General features: G+C 47.5%; 1 protein-coding gene across 1 annotated transcript in view; it reads left to right on the forward strand.

Moving 5' to 3' along the window:
* Window positions 1-944: 944 nt before the first annotated feature.
* Window positions 945-24,193, forward strand: part of LOC119975111 (arginase-1-like) — a 137,209-nt gene continuing 113,960 nt past the window's right edge. Inside the window, exons 1-2 of the mRNA XM_038814655.1 lie at window positions 945-1,430; window positions 1,533-1,605. Coding sequence (XP_038670583.1) covers window positions 1,323-1,430; window positions 1,533-1,605 — 181 coding nt within the window. The 5' untranslated portion in view covers window positions 945-1,322. The remainder of the gene's footprint in view (window positions 1,431-1,532; window positions 1,606-24,193) is intronic.

Consider the following 24,193-nt stretch of genomic DNA (forward strand, 5'->3'; position numbering starts at 1 on the left):
TGCCCAACATTGTGGGGATTCTGACCTGGTACGTACCCCTGATGCCGTCGATTGGCACTGCCCATGCCAACAGTAGCTCCATGGCCCCCATCCAGCGCCCCATAGGGGCTATAGTGGCCGTTGTCTTGGGTGGGCCCCAGAGGGTGGTGGCCAGGTTGGAGGGGGGAATATGATGGAGGGTGGGGTCATCCATACAGCCGGTGCCACTCTGGAAAACCAGGGGTCAAGATGGGTGCTCAATGGGTGCGCAGCAAGGCGCTGCCTTGCAGGCCGCAGCAATGGCGGTCCATGTCTGGACACTGCCCCAGTCCAATGGCTGGGATGACCCTGGCCACTCAACCCATTGCCCCATCACATCCCCTCCCCCTGGCCCTGACATGCCCTCCCCCCCACCCCAGCCAGTGTCCGGTCCAGCAGCCCAAAATTGCGCCTCTCTGTGTCCAACCTCCTCCCTCTCCCTCATCAGCCACAACACCGGTTTCATTATTTTTAAAAGCCCAAGTGAATCGCGCTTTCGGGAACTCGGCCCATCGGAGGTGAAGAATCGTGGAGGCCCCGGAGAGCACTGGGTCAGGCCCGCTAATGATATGAAAACAGTGTTTTCTGTATATGCGTTCCGGACTGCATTGACACCGCTGGCGAGGTGATGGAGAATTGCGATTTGGCATCAAAACAGGACCCACCGCGAATTTGGCATCGGAACCTATTTTCCACCCAATTGCATTTCCCGATTTCGCCATCAGCCAACGGAGAATCCCACCCATTAACCGTGTTCCTCTTTCCACAGATGCTGCCTGACTGCTGGTCATTTTCTGTTTCATTTCTGATTTCTAGCATCCACATTATTCTGCTTTGAGTTTAGTGATGTGGATTGGCTGTAAGCAACCATTGGTCATGCTTACACCACAATACTGGTCTGACTTAATTTTATGTCACGTTTTGACAAAGGTTCCTCAGCCCAAATGTCAACTCCTCTCGATTAAACAAACATTGTTGGACCTGCTGAGTAGTTACAGTCTTCCATTGTGTACTTTGTGAAACTGGTTGGCAATCCTGGAATTGTTACTGAGAACGGGGCGGGATTGTCAGGCTCCAACCTCTGTGCTGCTGTGACGTCATCGATTGCACCGTGTGCAGATGTAACTAATAATTTGGAGTATGTGTGCTTCTGCCTCAGTTGTCCTCATCAATGGTAAAGTTCGCTGTTCTGCCATTTGAGGATATTTGAAGTAATTGAATTATAATCTGCAAATAGTAAAGGATTCACCGCCGAGGAGCTACTGCCTGAGGTTTTGTCTGTTAGAAACCTAAGAAGCGAGATAATGTTGTCCGGAAAGAGTTTGGTTCTTTTGAACCGCGGGGTCAGTATGATCAGCAGAAGATTTAATCACAATGTCGGGATTCTTGGAGCACCATTATCGAGGGGACAGGTATGCTACACGGATGCAAGAGTCAGGAATCGAAAAATTATGTTATTTTTAGCGGCGCGTTTATTTTCATATTCACTGTAAACTCCATTTGCCTGCCTATAGGGAAAAGAGGGTGTGGAAATGGGACCAGACGCTTTAAGAAAATCCGGGTTGATGACAGCGCTTCAGACAGGAGGTAATAATCCGGAGGGGCATTGAGAGTTGTAAATATCGATCACCTCAAAAAGGGCAAGATCATTGGAAAATTTTCATTTCAATTTTACGCTGAGAATAAAATGTACGATTGGTGGAGTATTTATAAATTAAAATCACTTTTTTTTTGGAAAACGTCCGCCTGTTGAATAAGAAATACGTCCACTGCAAACATAACTCTTCCCTTGCGATCGACAGCACCAACAAAGGGGTGGAAATTAGGCTCTTGCCCTCAAAATTGAACATCATCAGTGCAAACACTCTGAAAGCGTTTCTGTTTAGTTTTAACTGAAATTGCCTGGAACTAAAAACTGAAGGGGAAATAGAGAACAAAAATAAGAGAGCAACATCACCCTGTCTGCTCAAACGCAGTGGTTTGAAGTGTATTTATTTCAACCCCAGAAGTAATAGCAGGTAAGGCAGATGAATGTGGAGCAGTGATTATCAAAGTGGGGGTCGAGTTGGGTCGCTAAAATATCACCGAAATGATCCACAAATATCGCCTGACAATGTTAACCGTTTTCTCTCTAGGTTAATTCTCAATGCTTTACAGTGCATGACCTCGCGAGGCTGATGGAGAAACCGGAGCCGTGGACTTCCTTGCCTCTCTGGGCCAGAGTAGTTGGGCAGTTTGCAGTCAGAGATCTGTAAAATTCTCTTTGGGTGGCATATCCTGCTACTGTGTTCAGCGTCAGGATCTGTATTTCCTGAGTTCAATGTGGTATTATTTCTTGAGTTCTCTGTGTCTGCACGGTAACACAATGGGCGGCACGGTAGCACAGTGGTTAGCACTATTTGTAAATTGAGCTGCTGTTTCCCCTTAAACGACAGCTCCACCCTGATACTTGCTGAAGGATGTAACTCAGGATTATTTGATTATTTTATTTCTTCACACCCATTGTTAGCATTTGTAAAATTGTGTGCAAGCACTGGAAAGATTAACAGGCTCAATATTGCAGTTTTAACAGCATCAGGTTCACGCATTCAAAACCTAACACAGATAGGAAATTAATCTCAAAACTTCAGCTTCAGAAACAGGAGCCCTAACTGTTGAACGAAAAACACGGTCAGACAGAATGTCTCTGGATGTCTGTCAGTGCCGTTTCCCAGGTAATTATGTTGCAGACTGAAAGCATGCTAAAGAAAACAATGCTGGGCTCATCTCAGCTGACCAATATGCAAAACGTGCAGACATATTCCATTCCATACACCTGCAACATTTTACCGGCTCCTATATATATATGAGTGTAGTTTAGTCGCCAGCTAATACCATCTTTGGCCAACAATTCAAGCCCCGATAAAGGTGGATGCAAAGGTCCTTGCTGTAGCGGAACCGATTCAGCTGATGGGAGTCCATGTAGCCATGTGGCAGAGACAGATGCTTGGTGATGAGTACTTGGGAAGAGGGGGTGGATAACAGTGGGGGATGTGATGAAAAAAAGCATCCTTGAAGGACAAGAGTCCAGGTGTAGAGAGACAATTGGGAAGTGGAAGGAGAGGACGTAGGGGCTTGTAGGGCCGGAGGAGGCTGTAGTCTAGGTGTGAAGAAATAAAATAATCCTGAGTTACACTCTTTAGCAAAGTGTCAGGATTAAGCTGTCGTTTGAAACAGCAGCTCAATTTACAAATTTGTATTCAATAATACAGAAGTGGCAACAATGAGTGGGACTTTTAAAAAGTAATTATGGAGAATCTTTTGTGAATGGGCCGTGGGTCGCGATAGTCGGCCATTCTTTAAACGTGGGTCGCTCGAAAAAAAGTTTGAAGAACACTGACTGAGAGCACTTATTAGTACTTGGAGCTATGATATTGTGACTGTCACAGAAACATGGTTAAAGGAAGGGCAGGATTGGCAACTGAACGTTGGAGGATATAGATGCTTCAGGAGAGATAGAGGCGGATGTAAAAGAGGTGGGGGAGTAGCATTACTGGTTAACGAGAATATAGCCGTATGAGGACACCTCGGAGGGCTCATACAAGGAGACAATCTGAGTAGAGCTCAGAAACGGGGGGGGGGGGGGGCAATCACAATGTTGGGCGTTTATTACAGGCCCCCCAATTGCCAGCGAGAGATAGAGGGGCAGATAGGTGTGGTGATATGCATCACTGTAAATACACAAGGGGTTACTGTAAATACACTATGACGAAGTAAACACTAGAGGGAGCACCAGAGACGCCATGACATGCAGACATACAGCTAATGAACACATAGAATAGGACACGACCAATGGGCAGTCAAGACACCAAGAGCTGGCACTACCACAAGAGGGCATTACACACCCATATATAGGGACAGGGCACACATGCTCTGTCTGTTTCCACAGGCAATACTTAGAGAGTAGGACAGGGGCAGATCAGAAGCATCACACCCACCACGTGGCTTAGAGCAGACTGGTTAGTTCGACTAAGTTACTATAGCAAGATTAGCAGGAGAGTCAAACTCATAGAGAACTGTGCTAATGGTTCAATAAATCACATTGAACTTACTTCAAAGTCTGGAGTATCCTTTGGTCAAAGCTGCATCGAGTTGCAGCCTGTGTTATCCCAGAGTACATAACACAACATGGTACCAGTAGTGCCTGTTGAATCTACATAGTTCAACTCAGCAAGATCCGTGACTACCAGCAACAGCACCCAAGCAAGGTAATCAAGATTCCGGTTCCTCAGCAGCTCAGGTACCACGGCAATCTCAGTGCCAACTGGCGTACATTCAAGCAGAGATTTGAGATTTACATGGTAGAATCCGACCTAGATGGTGTGGCCAATGCTGAGAAGATAGATCTTCTACTCACCATTGTGGGTGAAAGTGCAACAGAAATCTCCAACTCCTTCATGTACTCCAAAGGACGGGACAAGAGAGACTTCCAGACAGTTCTGGACAAGTTTGAAAACTACTGCGAGGTGAAGACAACAGAAATCGGTAAAACTGGCACCTATACCCACTACAAGGCAAAGGTTGGCTTGCCACAGAAGCAAATGGCAATTTTGATTGGCAGCCATCTTGTGCAAGGAGCCGCACATGCGCAGTTCCCGAGAAGACGCGAACCGGCAAAACAGTGTTTTGTGCATGCACGAGAAGCCACGCATTCGAAGTTGCGAAAAGAGCTCACAGTGTAGGAAAATTGATCTGCGCATGCGCAATCCATTCCTACGCTCTACGCCACAAGCGTCATTATGTCAGAGGCCCCGTACCACGCCCACTTAAAGGGGAAATGTCCGAAAATAGTGAAGAAGAGTTTTAAAGCCAGAGAACACAATTCTTTCACCACGAAAGACAGCACAATGCCTGAACTTAAATAACCTCCGCAGAACCCTGCAACAAGCAGTTAGTACCGACCTAAGAGATGATTTAGTCCTTGAAGACTACGACTCAAATGATGATTTCATCATTGGACGTGGTGACCTCAGTACCAAATCCGAACCGTAACGAGATGTATTGTACATCGAAGCATCCGACACAGTCATGGACCAGTTCTTTGGATTTGAGGATCCTCAGCTCAGCATAGATAACATCCCGACCCATGAGTATAGGATTCTGTTGAGGCCTAACGCCAAGAGACAGAGAGTGGTCCATGCACCACGAAGAGTCCCCGACTCCGCACAGAAAGCGATGACAGACTCCACAGTGAGTCTCCACGTCTCACTGCATGTCTCCACACAGAGAACACAGAAAGACTCCACAACGAGACCACTGCATGACTCTGTTGAGAGCGCACAGATCGACTCCACAGCGAGACCACTGCATGACTCCACACAGGGAACGTGCCAGACTCCACAGAGAGAGAGATACAAGCCTCCGCAGCGAGCTCGTTGACAGACTCCACGATGGAAGCAATGCAAGACACTAGCACGCAGTCCTTGCATGAACAAGACCATGAAGGTCTAGCAACATTATGTGAGTAACCAGTAGCAGACTGACTTGCAAGTCTGCCACGCTCAAGTGACAGCAAGACGACTATGACAGTCTACCACGCTCACGTGAACAACAAAAAGACTATGACAGTCTATCCAGATTATTTGAGGCTCCAGAAGACGACTCTGACAGTCTACCCAGCTCACCTAACTGACAAGAAGACACTGAAGGTCTACCCACTGTATGTGCGAATAGTGACAACAGCTTCACAATTCCCATACAAGATGTGCGACATCTCAGCGAGACTGACAGATCTCAGCTGGTATGTACAAAGGCACTCGACAATCAAAGTGAGGCTACTAGTGACTCCAGTGTCACCACGTTAATTCAAACCTCATCTACTCGAGCCTCTCCACAAGAACCTGAAATGACTCCAGACGGGGAGCATCAAGAAACCAAAGGTGATTCAGGTGAACCAGAAAAGGGCTCCAGACGGGGAGCATCGACAAGCCAAAGATGATTCAAGTGAACCGGACATGACTCCAGACGGGGAGCTCCGAGAAATCAGAGACGTCACGCTCAATGAAACAGCAGATGCCGCAAAGGACACTGACACAAGTAACTTTGTGAAGTGCTCGAATTCTCCACTCGGTGTGGTCATTGAGCGCAACAAACACAACAACAAAACCTACAAAAACAACAACAAAGACAACAACAAGAAGCGTACCAGAGGAAACAAACACAACAACAAGCACGTCAATAACAACAATGACAACAATAGAACAACAACTGAAACAACATGGTCCAACTCTGCCCATGAAGGACATTGTTACTTCTCAGCTCAGAACAATGGCGAGAGTGCAAACATACCATGGCATGTCAACGCATCTACCCAATTCACGTTTGCTACACTGCGGACAAGCAAACCAGCTTTCAGGAAAGATGTCATCAAGAATTGTTACCACAAGCATAAAAAAAGTCCACCTCAGACAATGAAGTGATTTGACCATTTGAACACCTCCTGATGACTTATTGGTTATGTAAACACAGGAACACTGACCGTGTTCACAAGGAAATAACAACATCAACAGCGACACTTCAATAACGAAACAAAAAAGCCAATCGACCATATAAATTCATGAACTTTGGACTCATAACTATTATTTGGTATTGTATAATCCTCAGTATCATCATGACTATTCTTTGATCTTGTATTGTCATCACAGTCATCATAACTTGTACAGCACGGTAGCATGGTGGTTAGCATAAATGCTTCACAGCTCCAGGGTCCCAGGTTCGGTTCCCGGCTGGGTCACTGTCTGTGCGGAGTCTGCACGTCCTCCCCGTGTGTGCGTGGGTTTCCTCCGGGTGCTCCGGTTTCCTCCCACAGTCCAAAGATGTGTAGGTTAGGTGGATTGGCCATGTTAAATTGCCCGTAGTGTCCTAAAAAGTAAGGTTAGAGGGGGGAGGGGGGGGGGTTGTTGGGTTACGGGTATAGGGTGGATACGTGGGTTTGAGTAGGGTGATCATTGCTCGGCACAACATCGAGGGCCGAAGGGACTGTTCTGTGCTGTATTGTTCTATGTCATCACTTATTTACCTGTTTTTGTTCAATTTTTCCTTTAACACTGTACAGAAAAATGTAACACAAAAAAGGGGGATGTGGTGATATGCATCACTGTAAATACACAAGGGGTTAATGTAAATACACTACGACTAAGTAAACACTAGAGGGAGAACCAGAGAAGTCATGACATGCAGACATACAGCTAATGAACACATAGAATAGGACACGACCAATGGGCAGTCAAGACACCCAGAGGTGACACGACCACAAGGGGGCATTACACAACCCATATATAAGGACAAGGGCACACATGCTCTGTCTCTTTCCACAGGTGACACTTAGAGAGAAGGACAGGGGCAGATCAGAAGCATCACACCCACCACGTGGTTTAGAGCAGACTGGTTAGTTAGACTGAGTTACTATAGCAAGATTAGAATGAGAGTCAAACTCATAGAGAACTGTGCTAATGGGTCAATAAATCACACTGAACTTACTTCAACGTCTGGAGTATCTTTTGGTCAAAGCTGCATCGAGTTGTAGCCTGTGTTATCCCAGAGTACATAACACAACAATAGGTAGAGATTTTTGGATAGATGCAAAAGTAACAGGGTTTTTGCGGTAGGGGATTTTAATGTCCCCAATATTCACTGGGGCTCACTTAGTGCTAGGTGTTTGGACGGGGCAGTGTTTGTAAGGTGTATCCAGGAAGACTTCTTGATGCAATATGTAGATAGTCCAATTAGGGAAGAAGCAGTACTGGACCTGGTACGGGGGAATTAGCCTGGATAGGTGGTTAAGGTTTCAGTAGGAAGTAGTGACCACAATTCTGTAAGTTTTAGGATACTTTTGGACAGGGATGTGGGTAACCTTCTTGTTAAAGTGAGAAACTGGGGATAGGCAAATTACAATAACATTAGACAGTAATTGAAGAGTTTGGATTGGGTACGATTGTTGGAGGGTAAATCAACATCGGACATGTGGTAGTCTTTCAAGTGACAGTTGATCAGGATTCAGGAAAGTCACATTCCTGAGAGAACAAAGGATAAATATGGGAAGTTTAGGGAACCTTGGATAACAAGGGATATTGTGAACTTTGTCAAAAAGTAAAAGGAAGCTTTTGTACGGACTAGAAGGGTGGGGACAGTCTAAAATCCTGAGGAGTATAAAGAAAATAGGAAGATACTTAAGTGGTAAATTAGGAGGGCGAGGAGCGGTCATGAAAAGTCCTTGGTAAATAGGATTAAAGTGAATCCCAAAGCTTTTTATTCATATGTAAAAAACAAGAGGGCGGCCAGGGAAAGGATTGGACCACTTAAGGACAATGGGGGGAATCTATGTGTTGAGCCAGAGGAAATGGGCGAGGTACAAAATGAGTACTTTGCATCAGTGTTCACCAAGGAAAAGGACTTTGTGGAAGATGATTCTTGAGGAGGGTGTGTGCATACATACATAGAATTTACAGTGCAGAAGGAGGCCATTCAGCCCATCGAGTCGGCACCGGCTCTTGGAAAGAGCACCCCACCCCCTACCCAAGGTCAACACCTCCACCCTATCCCCATAACTCAGTAACCCCACCCAACACTAAGGGCAATTTTGGACACTAAGGGCAATTTATCATGGCCAATCCACCTAACCCGCACATCTTTGGACTGTGGGAGGAAACGGAGCACCCGGAGGAAACCCACGCACAATTCTTTCTCATGTTCCATTTGTTTAAGTTGTAACTGAAGTGAGTCAAACTGTATCTGAGGCAACTTCAAATGCTTAGCCACCGCCTTAATTACCTCAACTTTTCGCATTTTGTCAGGTAATGTTAACTGCAATGTTTTTGCCAAATCTAACAGTCTGCTTCTAGTTTCTGTCCGGAAGGTACTGCGTGTGACCGTCTCCACCCCCAAAAACTTCAGAGCCTCTGAAAGAGCCATTGTCCACAAGACACTCCCTACTTAAACTAAAATACCCACACCTGAAAAGCACCCACAATATGCTCACCCTTCACTGTCTTTACGTTCACAAAGCCAATCCAATAGATAGACTTTTATCCCCCTTGAGCCCCCAATTTGTTATGGGCCAGAGTTTAGAGAACCCCAAAGTGTATGATGGAGTTCACCTGACCCACAACTTTTAATAGATTGTGATATGGGGAGCACACGGCCCACTCTACAGGTGTGGTAGAGCAGAAATGGACAAGTATTTTTTAAAGCAAAACAATGTTTATTCTATGAACTCAAGTTAGCCTTTTTAAAACATATAGTGAACATCTTAGCAACCATTAATTCAAATACAGCCCCCAAAGAATACAACACTAAGTAATCTGTATGCTGTTCTTTTAACATCCAAAAGACTTAACAAACCTTCAAACAGGAGCACATTAGGCTTACATTCAATAATGAGACCTTTTACAATTCTGATTTCACCAAATGATCCATAGTCTTTGGATGGCAGACTTCAGATGCAGCTCACTGAAAAACACCGACACACCCAAGCTTTTTTTCAAACTGAAACCAAAAAGTAGAAGTAGAGCTCAGCTCCACCCACACTCTGACATCACTCCAGTAACATGAGCAGCTCCATTACTTAAAGGTACATTTCTTAAACACGCATTTCCTAAAGGCACTCTCACATGACAATACATTTTATAAGATGCATCAACAATATAAACAGATTTAACTAGGGTGTCCATAAACATGATATGCCTGGCAGGTGTCTGTCCCTTTCGCACAGCTCATTGTGCCTCCCTCACGAGATCGCCCCTGTGATCACCTGGGCTGTTGCCAGCCTTTACGAAGACTGGTTTGCATGCCAGTCTCTTGCTTCATATCCTCTTTACACTGTGCCTTTGCAAGGCATGCATCTGTGATTGTCACATGTGCATCACCAGCTTCTTTTTGTTCGTTTCTTTCCACAATGGTGTTTGCTGCTTCGTTGTGGGTTTTTTTGTCTCTTCTGTCTTTGGTTTGTCAATCATTTAAAAAAAAAATCTTTTTATTGGCATTTCCCATATTTATAAGTAGTTGTATATATACACACATCACATTTTTTTGGGTTACTCCTCATTGCTGACCTCAAACAGGTTTTGGAACAAGCCGACAAACTGCCCCAAGTATCCAGGAAGCCTTCCTCTGACCCTTACGTTTAGTAGCCCAAGAAGATTCCAAACCCTTTCAGTATTTGCAGTATTGCCTTCAGTCCCTCCTGTGGCTTTGAGACATAGAAGAGCAGATCATCTGCATAGAGTGAGTCTGTTCTCTCTGTCTCCTCTCCGGATTTCCTTCCAGCGTTTTGCATCCCGCAGGGCTATCGCCAGGGGTTCGATCGCTAGCGTGAACAAGGGTGGGGACAGGGGGCAGCCTTGTCTTGTTCCTCTCTGCAGCTGGAAGCATTCAGAGCTGGTGGTGTTAGTTCGGACGCTCGCTTTGAGAGTGTTGTACAGGAGCCCCACGCAGGTGGTGAACCCCGTTCCTAGCCCAAGCCGTTCCAGTACCTCGAAGGAGGTAGCTCCATTCGATTCTATCGAAGACTTTTTCCGCGTCCAGAGAGACGATCACCTATGGTGTACTCTCCCCGGAGGGGGTCATTATTACGTTCAGCAGCTGCCTGATGTTCGCTGTGAGCTGCCTACCCTTGAGAAAGCCCGTTTCGTCCTTTGCGACCACCTCTGGTACACAGCCCTCCAGCCTTTTGGCCAGGACCTTTGCGAGTATTTTCACATCCAAGTTCAGCAGTGAAATGGGTCAATATGATCCACATTCCGTCAGGTCTTTATCTTTTTTGGGTATCAGTGAAATTGTGGCCTGCGCTAGCGTGGGGGCAGGATACCCCTTGCCAGTGAGTCTGCGAACATGTCCCTTATGTGTGGGGCCAGGACTGATGCAAATTGTTTGTAGAAGTCCACTGGGATAGCAGGTTAAAGTCCATTTGCAGCTTTTTCCTCTCCGCCAGTAGCTCTATGGTCGGGGCTTTGGATTATTTTCTGTCGACTTCCAGGGTGGAGTCCACCAGTTGTTGCCTGGCCACCCTCTCTTCCCTCTCTCTGCTTGCCTTGTAGGCTATGATCTCTCTTCTAATCACGGCCTTCAGTGCCTCCCAGAACGTGGAGGGTGAGACCTCCCCGTTTTGGTTGTTACTAATGTAGTGGCCCCCAATATTTTTTGACAGAAGGCCTTGTCGGCCAGGAGGTCCGTGTCCAGCCTCCACGTGGGGCACTGGGCCTGGTTTGTCTCCACCTCACATCCATATAGTGTGGAGCGTGGTCAGAAATAACGATTGCGGAGTACTCTGTTCCGTGATCCTTGGAAGCACCACTGCAAAGAAATCGATACGGGTGTATACCTTGTGTACTTGTGAGAAGTATGAAAATTCCTTCTCTCCAGGATGCAGGAACCTCCATGGGTCCACTGCCCCCATCTGCTCCATAAATGCTCCTAGTTCCCTAGCCATGCCAGTCTTTTTCCCTGCTCTGGGGTTTGATTGGTCGGTCAATGGGTCCTGTACACAGTTGAAGTCACCCCCCTATGATCAGTCATTGTATGTCAAAGTCGGGGATTTCTGCCATGGTCTTCTTTATGAATTCTATGTCATCCCAGTACGACCGGTGCCCCTTCCTGACCATGACGTACCGTCCTCTTAGGTCAAACACTGTCTTGGTTTCCGTAAACCTCGTCATCTTGCGAATCAATATTGCTATCCCCCCGCCCTCGTCCCGTAGCAGGAGCGATATGTCTGTCCCGCGCAGCCCTTTCTTACCAGCAGTCGGTCCTTCTCCCTCAGGTGCGTCTCTTGTAGGTAGATTATGTCTGCTTTTAGGCTTCTTAGGTGGGTGAAGATTCCTGGTGGGGGGTTTGAGCCCCCGGTCCTGCAGGATCACCCATACTTACCTGGTGGACACACCCCTGCACTCCGGGGTTTCCCTTCATTAGGGGGCTGTCCAAAATGGCCACGGTCGCCGCTCTCGCCATGAGGTTGGGCCACAGGGCTCCGGGGTTTCCTTTTGTCCTGGGGCACCCAACATGGCCGCCAGCTATGTGTACGCCACATGGCTGTGCCCCTATGGTCCAGGGTCTCCCTTCGCCCTGAAGTCCTCCTGAGTGGCTGTGGTGCCATCTTGGTTCCTCCATCTGCTCCATGCCCGCTGAGGCCTGTGTTTGTGCTGCTTATCTACCGCACCCTTCTCTTTGCTTCTCCTTTGTTCTGCGCTCTCCCCCCGATTCCTCTCCCCCTCCCCCCCCATAGTCCCTGTCCCTCTGTTTCCCCTACCCCCGTGTTCATCCCCCCCTTCTGCCCTATTCCCCCCCCCCCACTTTCTCTGTGCCAGGCGCTCCCTCGACCCCGAGAGGCGCACCGCGGCCCTCCTTTCTTCCTGCCCTCCCGTGTTAGCCCTCCTTGCTAGCACGGTGGCCCCCCTCCCAGTACTTGCCCTGCTCTGGTCCTGTTTTACCTTCCTTTTTCTAGCCTATGTCTCGCCTTTCCGCCCGCCTTTCTCACCCTCATTCACTTTGCTTCGCTACCCCACATTGCACTGAGATGGAACGAGCCTGGGAATGAGTTAGCACAGTCCCGCACAGTACACCAAACACGTGTGTACAGTTCGTGATCTTATTGTCTCTGTTTGCGGTCTGCCCTCCGGTCTTTGTTCCGATTCTTCTTTTCTTTTCCATCCCCATTGCTTTCATGATGGCCGTTGCGGCTGTCCCTCCACCAGTTTGTTCGCTCTAAAGAACTCCTCTGCTGCCGCTGGGGTGTTAACAAAAAGCTCCTTTCCCTCAAATGTTACCCAGAGTTTGGCCGGGAATAACTTCCCAAATTGCACATTGATGCACTATCAATTACGACGAGACGAGAGTAGAGTGTGATCGAGGCTTTATTAAGCAGAGATGTGTAGCCTCCTGCAGCTGCTGCCGAAATGGCTGCAGCTTGGTGAGCACACAGATTTATACTCCGCCTACTGGTCGGAGCCAGCAGGCAGGGATCTACCCCCGTACCTGTAGTACAGGAGACTTACCGTATTACATCTCGTATGTGATATATACAACAGTGGTGACTACCACATTCACCCCCTGTTAAAAAGAGTCCAGCGGGGGTGGTGGAAAACTATTTACATGCATTTTAAGGTAAACATTTTGGGGAAAGTTCACAAATTCAGCCGATCGGGTGCCTTGATCCTCCGTTGTGAGCGCTGCAGTCCCGGTGCCAATGCAGGCGCCGGCTCGGTCGCCGGTGGCTCCGGGAGCCTGTAGACCTCATCTTCATCCCTGGGTGGGACCGAGGGGAGGACGGATCGTCCTGGAGCGGGGGCTGTGGTGAGGTGCGCTGGGGAGAGGAAGGGTGGCGCTGGGGCGGGGGGGGGGTGGAGGGGGGACCCAGCTGGTGCCAGGCCCTGGGGGAGACAGTGTCTTGGCATACGTGGCATACCCCGGCCATCGGGGTATGCCACGTAGGCATATTGCGGGTTTGCATGGAGTAGCTGTACCCTCTCGACCAACGGGTCCGCCTTGTGGTGACGCAAGTGCTTGCGGAGGAGAAAGGGATCTGGAGCTGCCAGCCACGTTGGGAGCGAAACCCCGGAGGTGGACTTCCTGGGGAAGGCAAGGAGACGTTCCTGGGGGGTTGCATTAGTCGCAGTGCAAGGTAACGATCGGATGGAGTGAAGGCCGTCGGGGAGGACCTCCTGCCAGCGGGAGACCGGGAGATTTTTGGACCGTAGGGCGAGCTGGACAGCCTTCCAGACCGTCCCATTCTCCCGCTCCACCTGCCCGTTTCCCTGTAGGTTGTAGCTGGTCGTCCTGCTCGAGGTGATGCCCTTGCTGAGCAGGTACTGATGCAGCTCATCGCTCATAAATGAGGATCTCTAGTCGCTGTAGATTTAGGCGGGGAAACCGAACAGGGCGAAGATGGTGTTGAGTGCTTTGATGACGGTGGCAGACATCATATCGGGGCATGGGACGGCGAAGGGGAATCTGGAGTATTCGTCGACCACGTTAAGGAAGTACGTGTTTTGGTCGGTGGACGGGAGGAGCCCTTTCAAATCCACACTGAGGCGTTCAAAGGGGCAGGAGGCCTTCACTAAATGCGCGCGGTCTGGCGGTAGAAGTGCGGTTTGCACTCCGCACAGACATGGCAGTCTCTGGTCATAGCCCTGACTTCCTCAATGGAGTAGGGCAGATTGCGGGCCTTTATGAAGTGAAAGAACCGGGTGACCCTGGGTGACAGAGAGCGTTGTGTAGGGTCCGGAGTCGGTCCACTTGTGCGCTGGTACATGTACCTCGGGATAGGGCATCGGGGGGGCTCGTTGAGCTTACCAGGGCGATGCAAACTCTCATAATTGTAGTTGGAGAGCTCGATCCTCCACCTCAAGATTTTTGATCCTGCCCCGCTGTGTTATTGAACATGAAGGCAACCAACCGTTGGTCAGTGAGGAGAGTGAATCTCCTGCCGGCCAGGTAATGCCTCCAACGCCGCACAGCTTCTATGATGGCTTGGGCCTCCTTCTCGACGGAGGAGTGCCGAATTTCGGAGGCATGGAGGGTGCGTGAAAAGAATGCCATGGGCCTGCCTGCCTGGTTCAGGGTGGCGGCCACAGCAACGTATGATGCATCGCTCTCGACTTGAAAGGGGAGCGTCTTGTCGACCACGTGCATCGCGGCCTTGGCGATGTCGGCCTTGATACTGTTGAAGGCCTGGTGAACCTCGGCCGTCAGGGGGAAAACAATGGAGTGAATGAGTGGGCGGGCCTTGTCCACATATTTCGGGATCCACTGGGAGTAGTATGAGACGAACCTTAGGCATCGTTTCAGGGCCTTGGGATAGTGGGGGAGTTCCATGAGGGGGCACATGCGATCGGGGTTGGGCCCTAGAACTCCATTTTGCACCACATAGCCGAGGATGGCTAAGTGGTTGGTGCTGAACACGCACTTCCCCTTGTTGTACGTTAGGTCGAGGAGTTTGGTGGCATGGAGGAATTTGGAAAGGTTAGCGTCGTGGTCCTGCTGGTAGTGGCCGCTGATGGTGACATTATCTAGGTACGGGAAGGTGGCCCGCAGTCCGTACCGGTCAACCATTCAGTCCATCTGCCGTTGGAAGACCATGACGCCGAAGGGAACCCTAAGGAAGTGGTAACTGCGGCCATCCGCTTCAAACGCAGTGTGTGGGCAGTCCGCCTTGTGGATGGGGAGCTGGTGGTAGGCAGATTTCAGGTCCACTGTCGAGAAGACCCGGTACTGTGCAATCTGATTGACTATATCAGATATGCGTGGCAGGGGGTATGCGCCGAGCTGCGTGTACCGATTGATGGTCTGACTGTAGTCAATGACCATCCTGTTTTTCTCCCCAGTTTTCACAACTACCACTTGGGCCCTCCAGGGGCTGTTGCTGGCCTCGATGATGCCTTCCCGCAGCAGCTGGACCTCAGACCCGATGAAGGTCCTGTCCTGGGCACTGTACTGTCTGCTCCTGGTGGCAACGGGTTTGCAATCTGGGGTGAGGTTTGTAAACAGAGAAGGCGGGTCGACCTTAAGGGTCATGAGACCGCACACAGTAAGGGTGGCAGGAGCCCGCCGAATTTCAGGGTGAGACTTTGGAAGTTGCACTAGAAGTCCAGGCCGAGTCACACGGCAGCGCAGAGGTTGAGGAGGATGTAGAGCCAGACGTCGCTGAACTCTATGCCCTGGATAGTGAGGGTGGCGGTGCAGTACCCCTGGATTTCCACAGAGTGGGATCCGGAGGCCACGGAGATTCTCTGGTTAATGGGGTGTACCGCGAGGGCGCAGTGCCTTTCCGTATTGGGGTGGATGAAGCCCTCTGTGCTCCCGGAGTCAAGAAGGCATGATGTCTTGTGCCTGTCGACCTTTACAGTTGTTGACGCGGTTGCGAGGTTGTGCGGCCGGGATTGGTTGATTGTGATGGAAGCGATCTGTAGCTGGTGTTGGAAGGCGGTTGCAGGCGATGAGCAGCCCGGTGAGCTGCCCGACGAGCAGGGGTCCTGAGGTGGGGAAGATGGCGGCGCCCATGGGCCGCACGTGGGTTGCAGGAGTGAAAATGGCGGCGCCCACGGGTCGCACGTGGGGGGGTATAGGAACAATGGTCTTGGTCACCTCGGCAATCGAGCGGGCCTGGAATACAGCAACAAAATGCCCTATCTTCCCGCAGGCCTTGCAGAGTGCGCTCCGCGCCGGGCAGCGCTGCCGGGGGTGCTTTGTCTCTCTGCAGAAGTAGCACTTGGGTCCCCCGGGGTTGGCTGGCTGCCGCGCAGCGCAGGCTTAGGGTTGGCTGGGGTCGGTCGCTGGTGGGGTCCACGATGGGGTGTTCGCTGGTGGGGTCCCCGATGTCCAGGAGGGGGGGCGTCATGCGGTCGGGGACATACGCTTGTACATTACGGGAGGCGACTGTCAGTGAGATCTTGGCCGCCGCGAGGTCGAGGATAGCCCTTTCTAAGAGGCGCTGGTGGATGTACGCCGACCCTATGTGTCCCTGGTTAGGAGTTCGGAATATTCAACGGACGAAACGGCCTGGCAATCGCAGTCCCTCGCCAGGGTGTGTAGGGCACGCCAGAAATCTTCCACAGACTCACCGGGGAGTTGATGCCGCGTGGACAGGAGGTGCCTCGTGTAGAGTTTGTTGGTCTGCTGGGTGTAGTTCTTTTTCAGAAGCGCCATGGCCTCAGCGTAGGTAGGCGCGTCCCACATGAGGAGAAAGATATCGGAGCTCAGCCGTGTATACAGGATCTGGAGATTCTGTGCCTCTGTGGGTGATTCTGTCGCAGATCCGATGTAGGCTTCGAAGCAAGCTAGCCAATGTGCGAAGGCCGACTTGGCGTTGTCTGCTTGAGGGTGTAGCCGCAGGCGATCTGGCTTGATGTGGAGGTCCATCGTTGTAAAATCTCTGCTTAATAAATTGATGCACTATCAATTACGACGAGACAAGAGTAGAGTGCAATCGAGGCTTTATTAAGCAGAGATGTGTAGCCTCTTGCAGCTGCTGCCGAAATGGCAGCAGCTCAGTGAGCACACACATTTATACTCCACCTACTGGGCAGAGCCAGCAGGCAGGGATCTACCTCCACACCTGTTTTACAGGAGCCTTACCGTATTACATCTCATATGTGATATATACAACAGTGGTGACTACCACACACATTACTTTTGTAGAGTGCTGATTTGGCCCTGTTGAATTCAGCCCTTCTTTTGGCCAGGCCCGGCCCAATGTCCTGATACACCCTTATGATCTTTCCTTCCCACGTACTCGATATCTTCTGCCGGGCCAACTTTAGGATTTTTTCCCTGTCTTGGAACCTGTGCAGCTTCACAATAATCGCTCTGGGCTGCTCCCCGGCTTTGGGCCTGGGTCGGATTGACCTGTGCGCCCTGTCGATTTCTGGGGGGTTTGGAAATTTCTCCCTTCCCACTAGCTTGCCCAGCATTTGGGTGACGTAGCCTGTTGGGTCTCTGCCCTCCATCCCCTCTGGCAGACCCACTATTTTAACATTCTGACGTCTGGACCTATTTTCTTCCCGCTGGGAAAACGACTGAAAATCGCTGTGATTTCGTGGACCTGCGGGAGCCTCTTCGTTGCAGCCGCTCCGTTCGCGAACGCCACCGGAAGTCGGCTTGTCAATCATTACGTCACCTCTTTTGTTTTTGTCAGTGGGATGAGCTAGCTCTCCCATTCTTCACCTCTTCCTCCTTTTTGTTTTAACGATTATTTTGTGTGGTAGTCACCACTGATTGCATAGTAGATGTACGGGGGTAAATCCCTGCCTGCTGGTTCCACCCAGTAGGTGGAGTATAAATGTGTGTGCACACCAGAGCTGCTCCCATTCTGGTAGCAGCTGCAGGAGGCCGCACATTTCTGCTTAATAAACTCTCGATTATTCTCTACTCTCATCTACTAGTAATTGATAGTGCATCATTTTGCAAATTCTTTTTGTTTTATATTTGAGTTTGGCAACCCTTGTTTCGGTGCTGGTCTGCACCCTGTGCATGGAAGTATGCGGACGTTCAGGTGGGACCTATGGCACCGGCACAATCACGGGATTGTGTGGCCATGCCCAATCTGCACCCTCATCTGGAGCTTGGAGCGCCTCGCTCTCTGGTGCCTGAGTGAAAGTCACATCTACAATAGCAGGTGTTGTCCCTTCTTGGCTTGCTGGAGCCATGATTAATGGCTCCTCATGGCTAGAAATTACGATGCAAATACTCTCTGGCCCTAACAATCCATCTTAGGATCATCCTGGTCTTGTTCTAGTATATGTGTGTGATCTGACGAGCTGCATAGTCATCAGCTCCTCCAACCCATCTTCCGCTGGTGTAACTTTGAGCAACAGGGAGTCGATTACTGGAACCATTTCAGAAGGCAGACGATTCACCAAGTGCCTCTGAAGCAAACTTCTCTAAGATTGCTACGATGGTGTCTGTTACTAGCTTGTTCAAGAGCTGTTCCTCCGAGGTGTCAGCCACTGCAATCTTTTTATTTTGGAGTGCGCCATCTCAGAGCTAGATAGATAGAATAGATAGAACAGTACAGCACAGAACAGGCCCTTCAGCCCTCGATGTTGTGCCGAGCAATGATCACCCTACTTAAACCCAAGTAACCCGTATCCCAACAATCCCCCCATTAACCTTACACTACGGGCAATTTAGCATGGCCAATCCACCTAACCTGCACATCTTTGGACTGTGGGAGGAAACCGGAGCACCCGGAGGAAACCCACGCACACACGGGGAGGACGTGCAGACTCCACACAGACAGTGACCCAGCCGGGTGTGAAGCATTGATGCTAACCACCATGCTACCGTGAGGCCCCAGCTCTCACCCTTCTCAGTGTCCAGTGTGGTCTGGGCATCCCTTGTGACCACCTCGTCATTCCTGCCAAACCGCCGGAGCAGCGCTTCTTGGGCCTCTTCATCAAGCCCATCATTGCTCCTGCGAAATAGATTTTCAAACATTTCATATCCGTCTTCATCTGGCTCACCTTCCACACCTTTGCTTTCCGCATCAGCTTCGAAGTCATCATATATCTTCGTATTATTCATCATCGGATTCAGCATCGTCTGCAATAATTTTGCCTGTAAAATACAACATTGCACACGGAATTATGTGTTTGCGCAAGAGGCAACCAATTTCAAAGTCAGCCTCAAGTTTTGCTGCCGAACTCTTATTTAATATTCCACGCTGTGAGACTTCATGAGGACTGAAGAAATTAAAGAATAAGTCATTTGGTACAGTTTTCGTAACTGTTCTGCGATTACTTCGACCTTTGTGCTTTGGATTGGTTTTCAACGTGACATTTTTCCTTTCTTCCAGGCAACCTTGTAGCCTGTGCACCCCATGATTTCTAGTTCATCAAGGAATGAAGATTCAAGCTTGTGAGATTGTGATTCCATCTGGTATACTTTTGTAATGACCTCATTTGTAAAATACTCATTAGGCTTGAACTTAAACTCCAGAGTGAAGCTTTTCATTTCACTGGTTTTTCATGCTCTGAGCATTTAACATTCACATCTTTAGATGCTTTAATATGGGCGCAGCATGCTCCTGTATCATGCCACTGAGTACAAACACCTTTTTGAAGACTGTTGACCAGCAGCCTGGAATGCGGTATGGCTCTTCCGTCTCTTTGTCTGATTTGTCATCCTCCACCTGGGTTTCTGCTGAATCTACATTGAATGACTGCACTATTATATCTTGTAGGGATTTGTAGTATTCAGCTGGCCCACCCGTCTTCTGGGACATACAGTTGCTCAACTAAGTTCAGGGATTCACATGCATTTGCTCCTACGATGGACTCAATTTTCATGTCACAATAGAAAATGGTAACTCGTACGTCATGTCGTGAACGCAAAGTTCAAGTTCACATTTGTTTGCCTCTGGCTGTTGTTGAGTAAAGGAGACAAGAGTCCTGCTTCTTCTCAAAACACCTTTATTGTCTTTGATCACACTCCACACAAACCCCACCACAAGCAGAAGTGTTGCCTGCAACCCCTTTATATATCAGTGACTTTATTGGATACTTATCATCACATTAATATGTAATTGGAAGGACTCTTAACACATTCCTGACAGACTCCCTTTCCTTGAAAAAAAAAATATTTGGAAAAATATTAGTTTCTCCTGAAAAACAGAAAATACAAGAACTCAAAAACACACACAATTTCCCCCCTCCCCCCTTTTTTTCAATTCATTTCTGGAAAAAAAAATTTACAGAAAAAGAAGTCCTTCGTTAATAATGTCCAAAAGTTTCTGCGAACTAGCCCCTCTCTTCGTAAAACAATCAGTTAATTTATAGCTACCGTCGACCCATTTAATTTTTGATATCTCCCCTTTGTCCAGCATCTGCTTTAAACTGCCGATGTAAACCGTAATATTTTCTCATTCACACTTTTTGTGGAATGCACATTTTCCCACAGGGATTATTGTCAATGTGACACTCGATGGGTATTTTACCCAAATCCCCTAATCCCAAATGTCTGTCAATATCTGGGATATATAAACGGTCATGTCCACTGCCTCTGCAAGGCTTAATATCTCAGCGGCCAAAGTGCTTTTAACCACTCTTTATTGTCTTTGTTTCCCACACAAGGAGGCAACATTTACCATTGTTCCCCAAAAGAAAAATTATAAAACCTTCTGCACTTGAAACCCCAACACGTAAATTGGCATAGGATGCATCACCATAAACTATTAGTTTCAACTGCCTATGATTACCTAAAAATATGAACCTCAAAACACACTCCTGCATTTTTAGTTTGGCCAACGGAGAAAAATGTCTCTGTGAAGCTGATGACCCTGCAAAAAAGTAGCATTTATATTGATAGATTTGCATTCCCATGCCTTTGTGGCTAATAAAGCCGAGAAGATCTTTAAAATAACCTTTCCTGTCATAGGTGAGTCCATCCTTAAATCCTGATCTTCTAAATTTTCTTCAAATCCCCTTGCCACAAGCCTGGCCTTTGCCTGATAAGTTCCATCCGGAAGAACCTTTTCCATGCAGATCCATCTGTCCCCTAACTGGTACTTCCGTATATACCCCGAATTCACTCCAATTGTGCAGTTCTTGCTGTTTGGCATCTTTGATAACTATCTCATCTAATTTATTGGAGGCCATCAAAATCTCACGAGCATTTTAGCTTCTACTCCTAGTAGCATTCATAGTCTTACCAATATTCCGAGACCCTGTCAAACTACATCCCTTATCTTGCCTGGTTTTTCGTTCTGTACTGCTACTGCTCGATCTTTCCCTACTGCTGTGGGATGTCCCTTCAATAGTTCTCAATCTTTTCCCGTGGATATGTTCACTATCTGACTTACTATCTGAACTGGCACTACGTTTCTGTGCCCACCATTTTTGAACTTAGTGTTCCCAATCCATTGTCTTGACAGCTTCCCCTGTATTCTGTACATTCAACCAGTGTTTATACTTTACAGTGGCCTTCCCTGCTCTACTAATAACAGTTGTATCCTTCCATTGATTGGACCCTTCAGGCAAGTATATACTTTTTGTACCAACGTTTGGCAGTTGTTCTTTCGAAAAAATGGCCTGTTCTAATTCATCACAAGTATTGTGTTCCTCTACAGGTACCCTGTCTATTTCAGTTAACTGGTCCTTATAGTTCTGTAACACATGTGTATCAGATGACCCTGGTTCCTCATCATGTTCATCTGCTCTTTCTAAATTTGCAAGTTTGTAATTTGTACCCATTTTCCTTGATGAATGTACCGTAATAGTCTGATTGCCATGTTGCAAAACAGTTTTGCCATCTATGCCTATGACCTTCCCTGGGCCTGTCCATTCATTAAAATTGTCTCTGTTATAGTATATTATGTCTCCTTGCTGAAAAACAGTATTTGATGGCCAAACACTATGCTTTAAAGCTCTGCGAATTCTTTCAGAAACTTATGCTTCAAAAAGGCTGTGTAATACTGCTGTGTAATAAATTTAAATGCTCAGCAAAGGCAGGGCTAATTGCAGTCCCTTCCCAAGCTGGAGGCTGGTCATTCAAAATGGACGGAATTTTTGGATTTCTATCAAATACTAATTGATAGGGACTATAGCCCCCAACCATCTGCAATGAATTCTTTGCATATACCGCCAATACTAAGGCTGAATTTAACTTGCAATTTGGTCGATCTACAAAAAATTTCCGGAGCATGTAATCTATTACAGCATGGTTTCTTTCACACATCCCATTACTAAATGGGCTTTCCACAGCCGTATTCATGACTGTGATATTCAAGTTTTCACACATACCCCTAAACTCATCATTAGCAAATTCCCCCCATTGTTTGTTATAAATTTCCCGGAGGGCCCATTCCTGTCCCTATTTTTCCGTGATCTGATCCAGAATTACTATCTTTGCTCCGTACAATGGTTGATTGACTAAATCTGATTGCTAAATTTACAAAATGCAAAATTAATATATTGTTTGCTTTATCCCAGATCTTAAGGTCCATGGCAACAATGTTGTTAGAGTCCCTGGCCAAGGGCAGAGTTACTATCGGTCGCGATGGTGTCCTTCTGTACTTCCTACAAACCTCACAGTGATCACTAACCTGTTCATCAGCTTAGTATAGTCTTCATCCCCTACCCCTGCATCCTTTAATAAATATTTCAGCCTCCGAGGAGATGGATGTGCAAATTGCCTATGCAGTTTCAATACAATGAGCTTTTTATCAGCCAATATCCAATTTCCAGCTGCTAATAACACTTCCCTAATGTCTTTACCCGATATATTATTTGTCAGTAATGGACTACAATAGTGTCCCGACTGTATAAATTGTAAGTCCACCGTCTTTCCAAAAACTATGGCCTTATTCTTTTCCATATCCAGTTTCATGTTTGCTTTCTTCATCAATGGTCTGCTCAGAGGCAAAGGTATCTCACTTGACACAACATCTGTGCTAATGAAATGATTTACTCCGGCAATATTGCAAGGGATCACCACTCTTTTCAGTGACTTCAGGGTATTATCATCCAAACCTGAAACTTGTGGAACTTTCAAATTCTTTAACCTTGTTACGATTTTCAGTATTTAAAGGATCCAGGTAACATTATAACCAGTCAATTCCAGTTATAACTGGAATTATAACTATAAGTGGATGTGCAGCCAATGTCCAATACAGCAAACTTGAACGACTCTGCACCCAGCACTCATTACCTGAGTAAAACTTCTCATTAATAGGACAATGCCTTGTTTCTGATCACTATCTCTTTCCTCTTCCGATTATTCTGTGTCATCTGGAGCTTCAAACACTATTATAACAGGTTGGACAGTTGAAAGCATAATGAAATTCAGAGTCACACCAAAAACCTCGATTTATCATACCCCGGGCATTTCTGGGGTTTATTTTCATATTACCATTCTCCATTTCCCTCCTCCTGTTAGAGATATTACATGGGTTTCTGTCCTCATAATTTCTGGGTCCTAATACCCTTCCATACTTTTGTAGCCTGTTTGTACCCATACGATCTCGCCATCTTGTCAATAGTATATTTTTCACATTCTGCTTTATTGCTGACTGGCCCATTTGTGTCATAAGAGCCATAGGAATTGAATGTTTCCCTAAAAGTGGTTTTAAGGCCTCGATCATTTGATCAAATATGGTATGATTGTCTGCAAACTTAACTCCTGTCAAAACCAGGAGCCTATCCATATTGGTCACTCTCGCACAGTCCAGTAACTTAAATGCCAACACGGACTGTGGAAATTCCAGGCGGTGGTTTTGCAGATTTTTGTATAGTCTACTAAATTCCATTACATGCTCCTCAATAGAAGTATTCTCTGTTTTCCAAAATCTTATCAAATTCTTACCAGGCTTCATAAGCACTTAATAAGTCATCCTTTTGGTAAATATTATCCATGAATTTCAATAGAGTCTCCAGACCTTCTTCCAAGTCCAAATGTTCCAACTCTAGTTCGGAAAACACTTTGCTTCTGATTTTACTTTGGTAAGGTAAAGAAAGAGCCAATGCCATACCTTGTTTCCTTTTCCCCAAAGCAGTTACCTTAGTCCACATGATAACTTCACTTCTCCATTGGTCATACGGTCCCCTTTCTGAAAATAACGGTGGATAGTCATATCCTGACATTTTTATTCTGGTTTCAGCCATATTGTTGTCTTCTTACTCACTCCTTTGTTGATTTAGAATGTTTTTTTCCT

Source organism: Scyliorhinus canicula, chromosome 1, assembly GCF_902713615.1.
Source record: "Scyliorhinus canicula chromosome 1, sScyCan1.1, whole genome shotgun sequence".
NCBI classification, from domain to species: domain Eukaryota; kingdom Metazoa; phylum Chordata; class Chondrichthyes; order Carcharhiniformes; family Scyliorhinidae; genus Scyliorhinus; species Scyliorhinus canicula.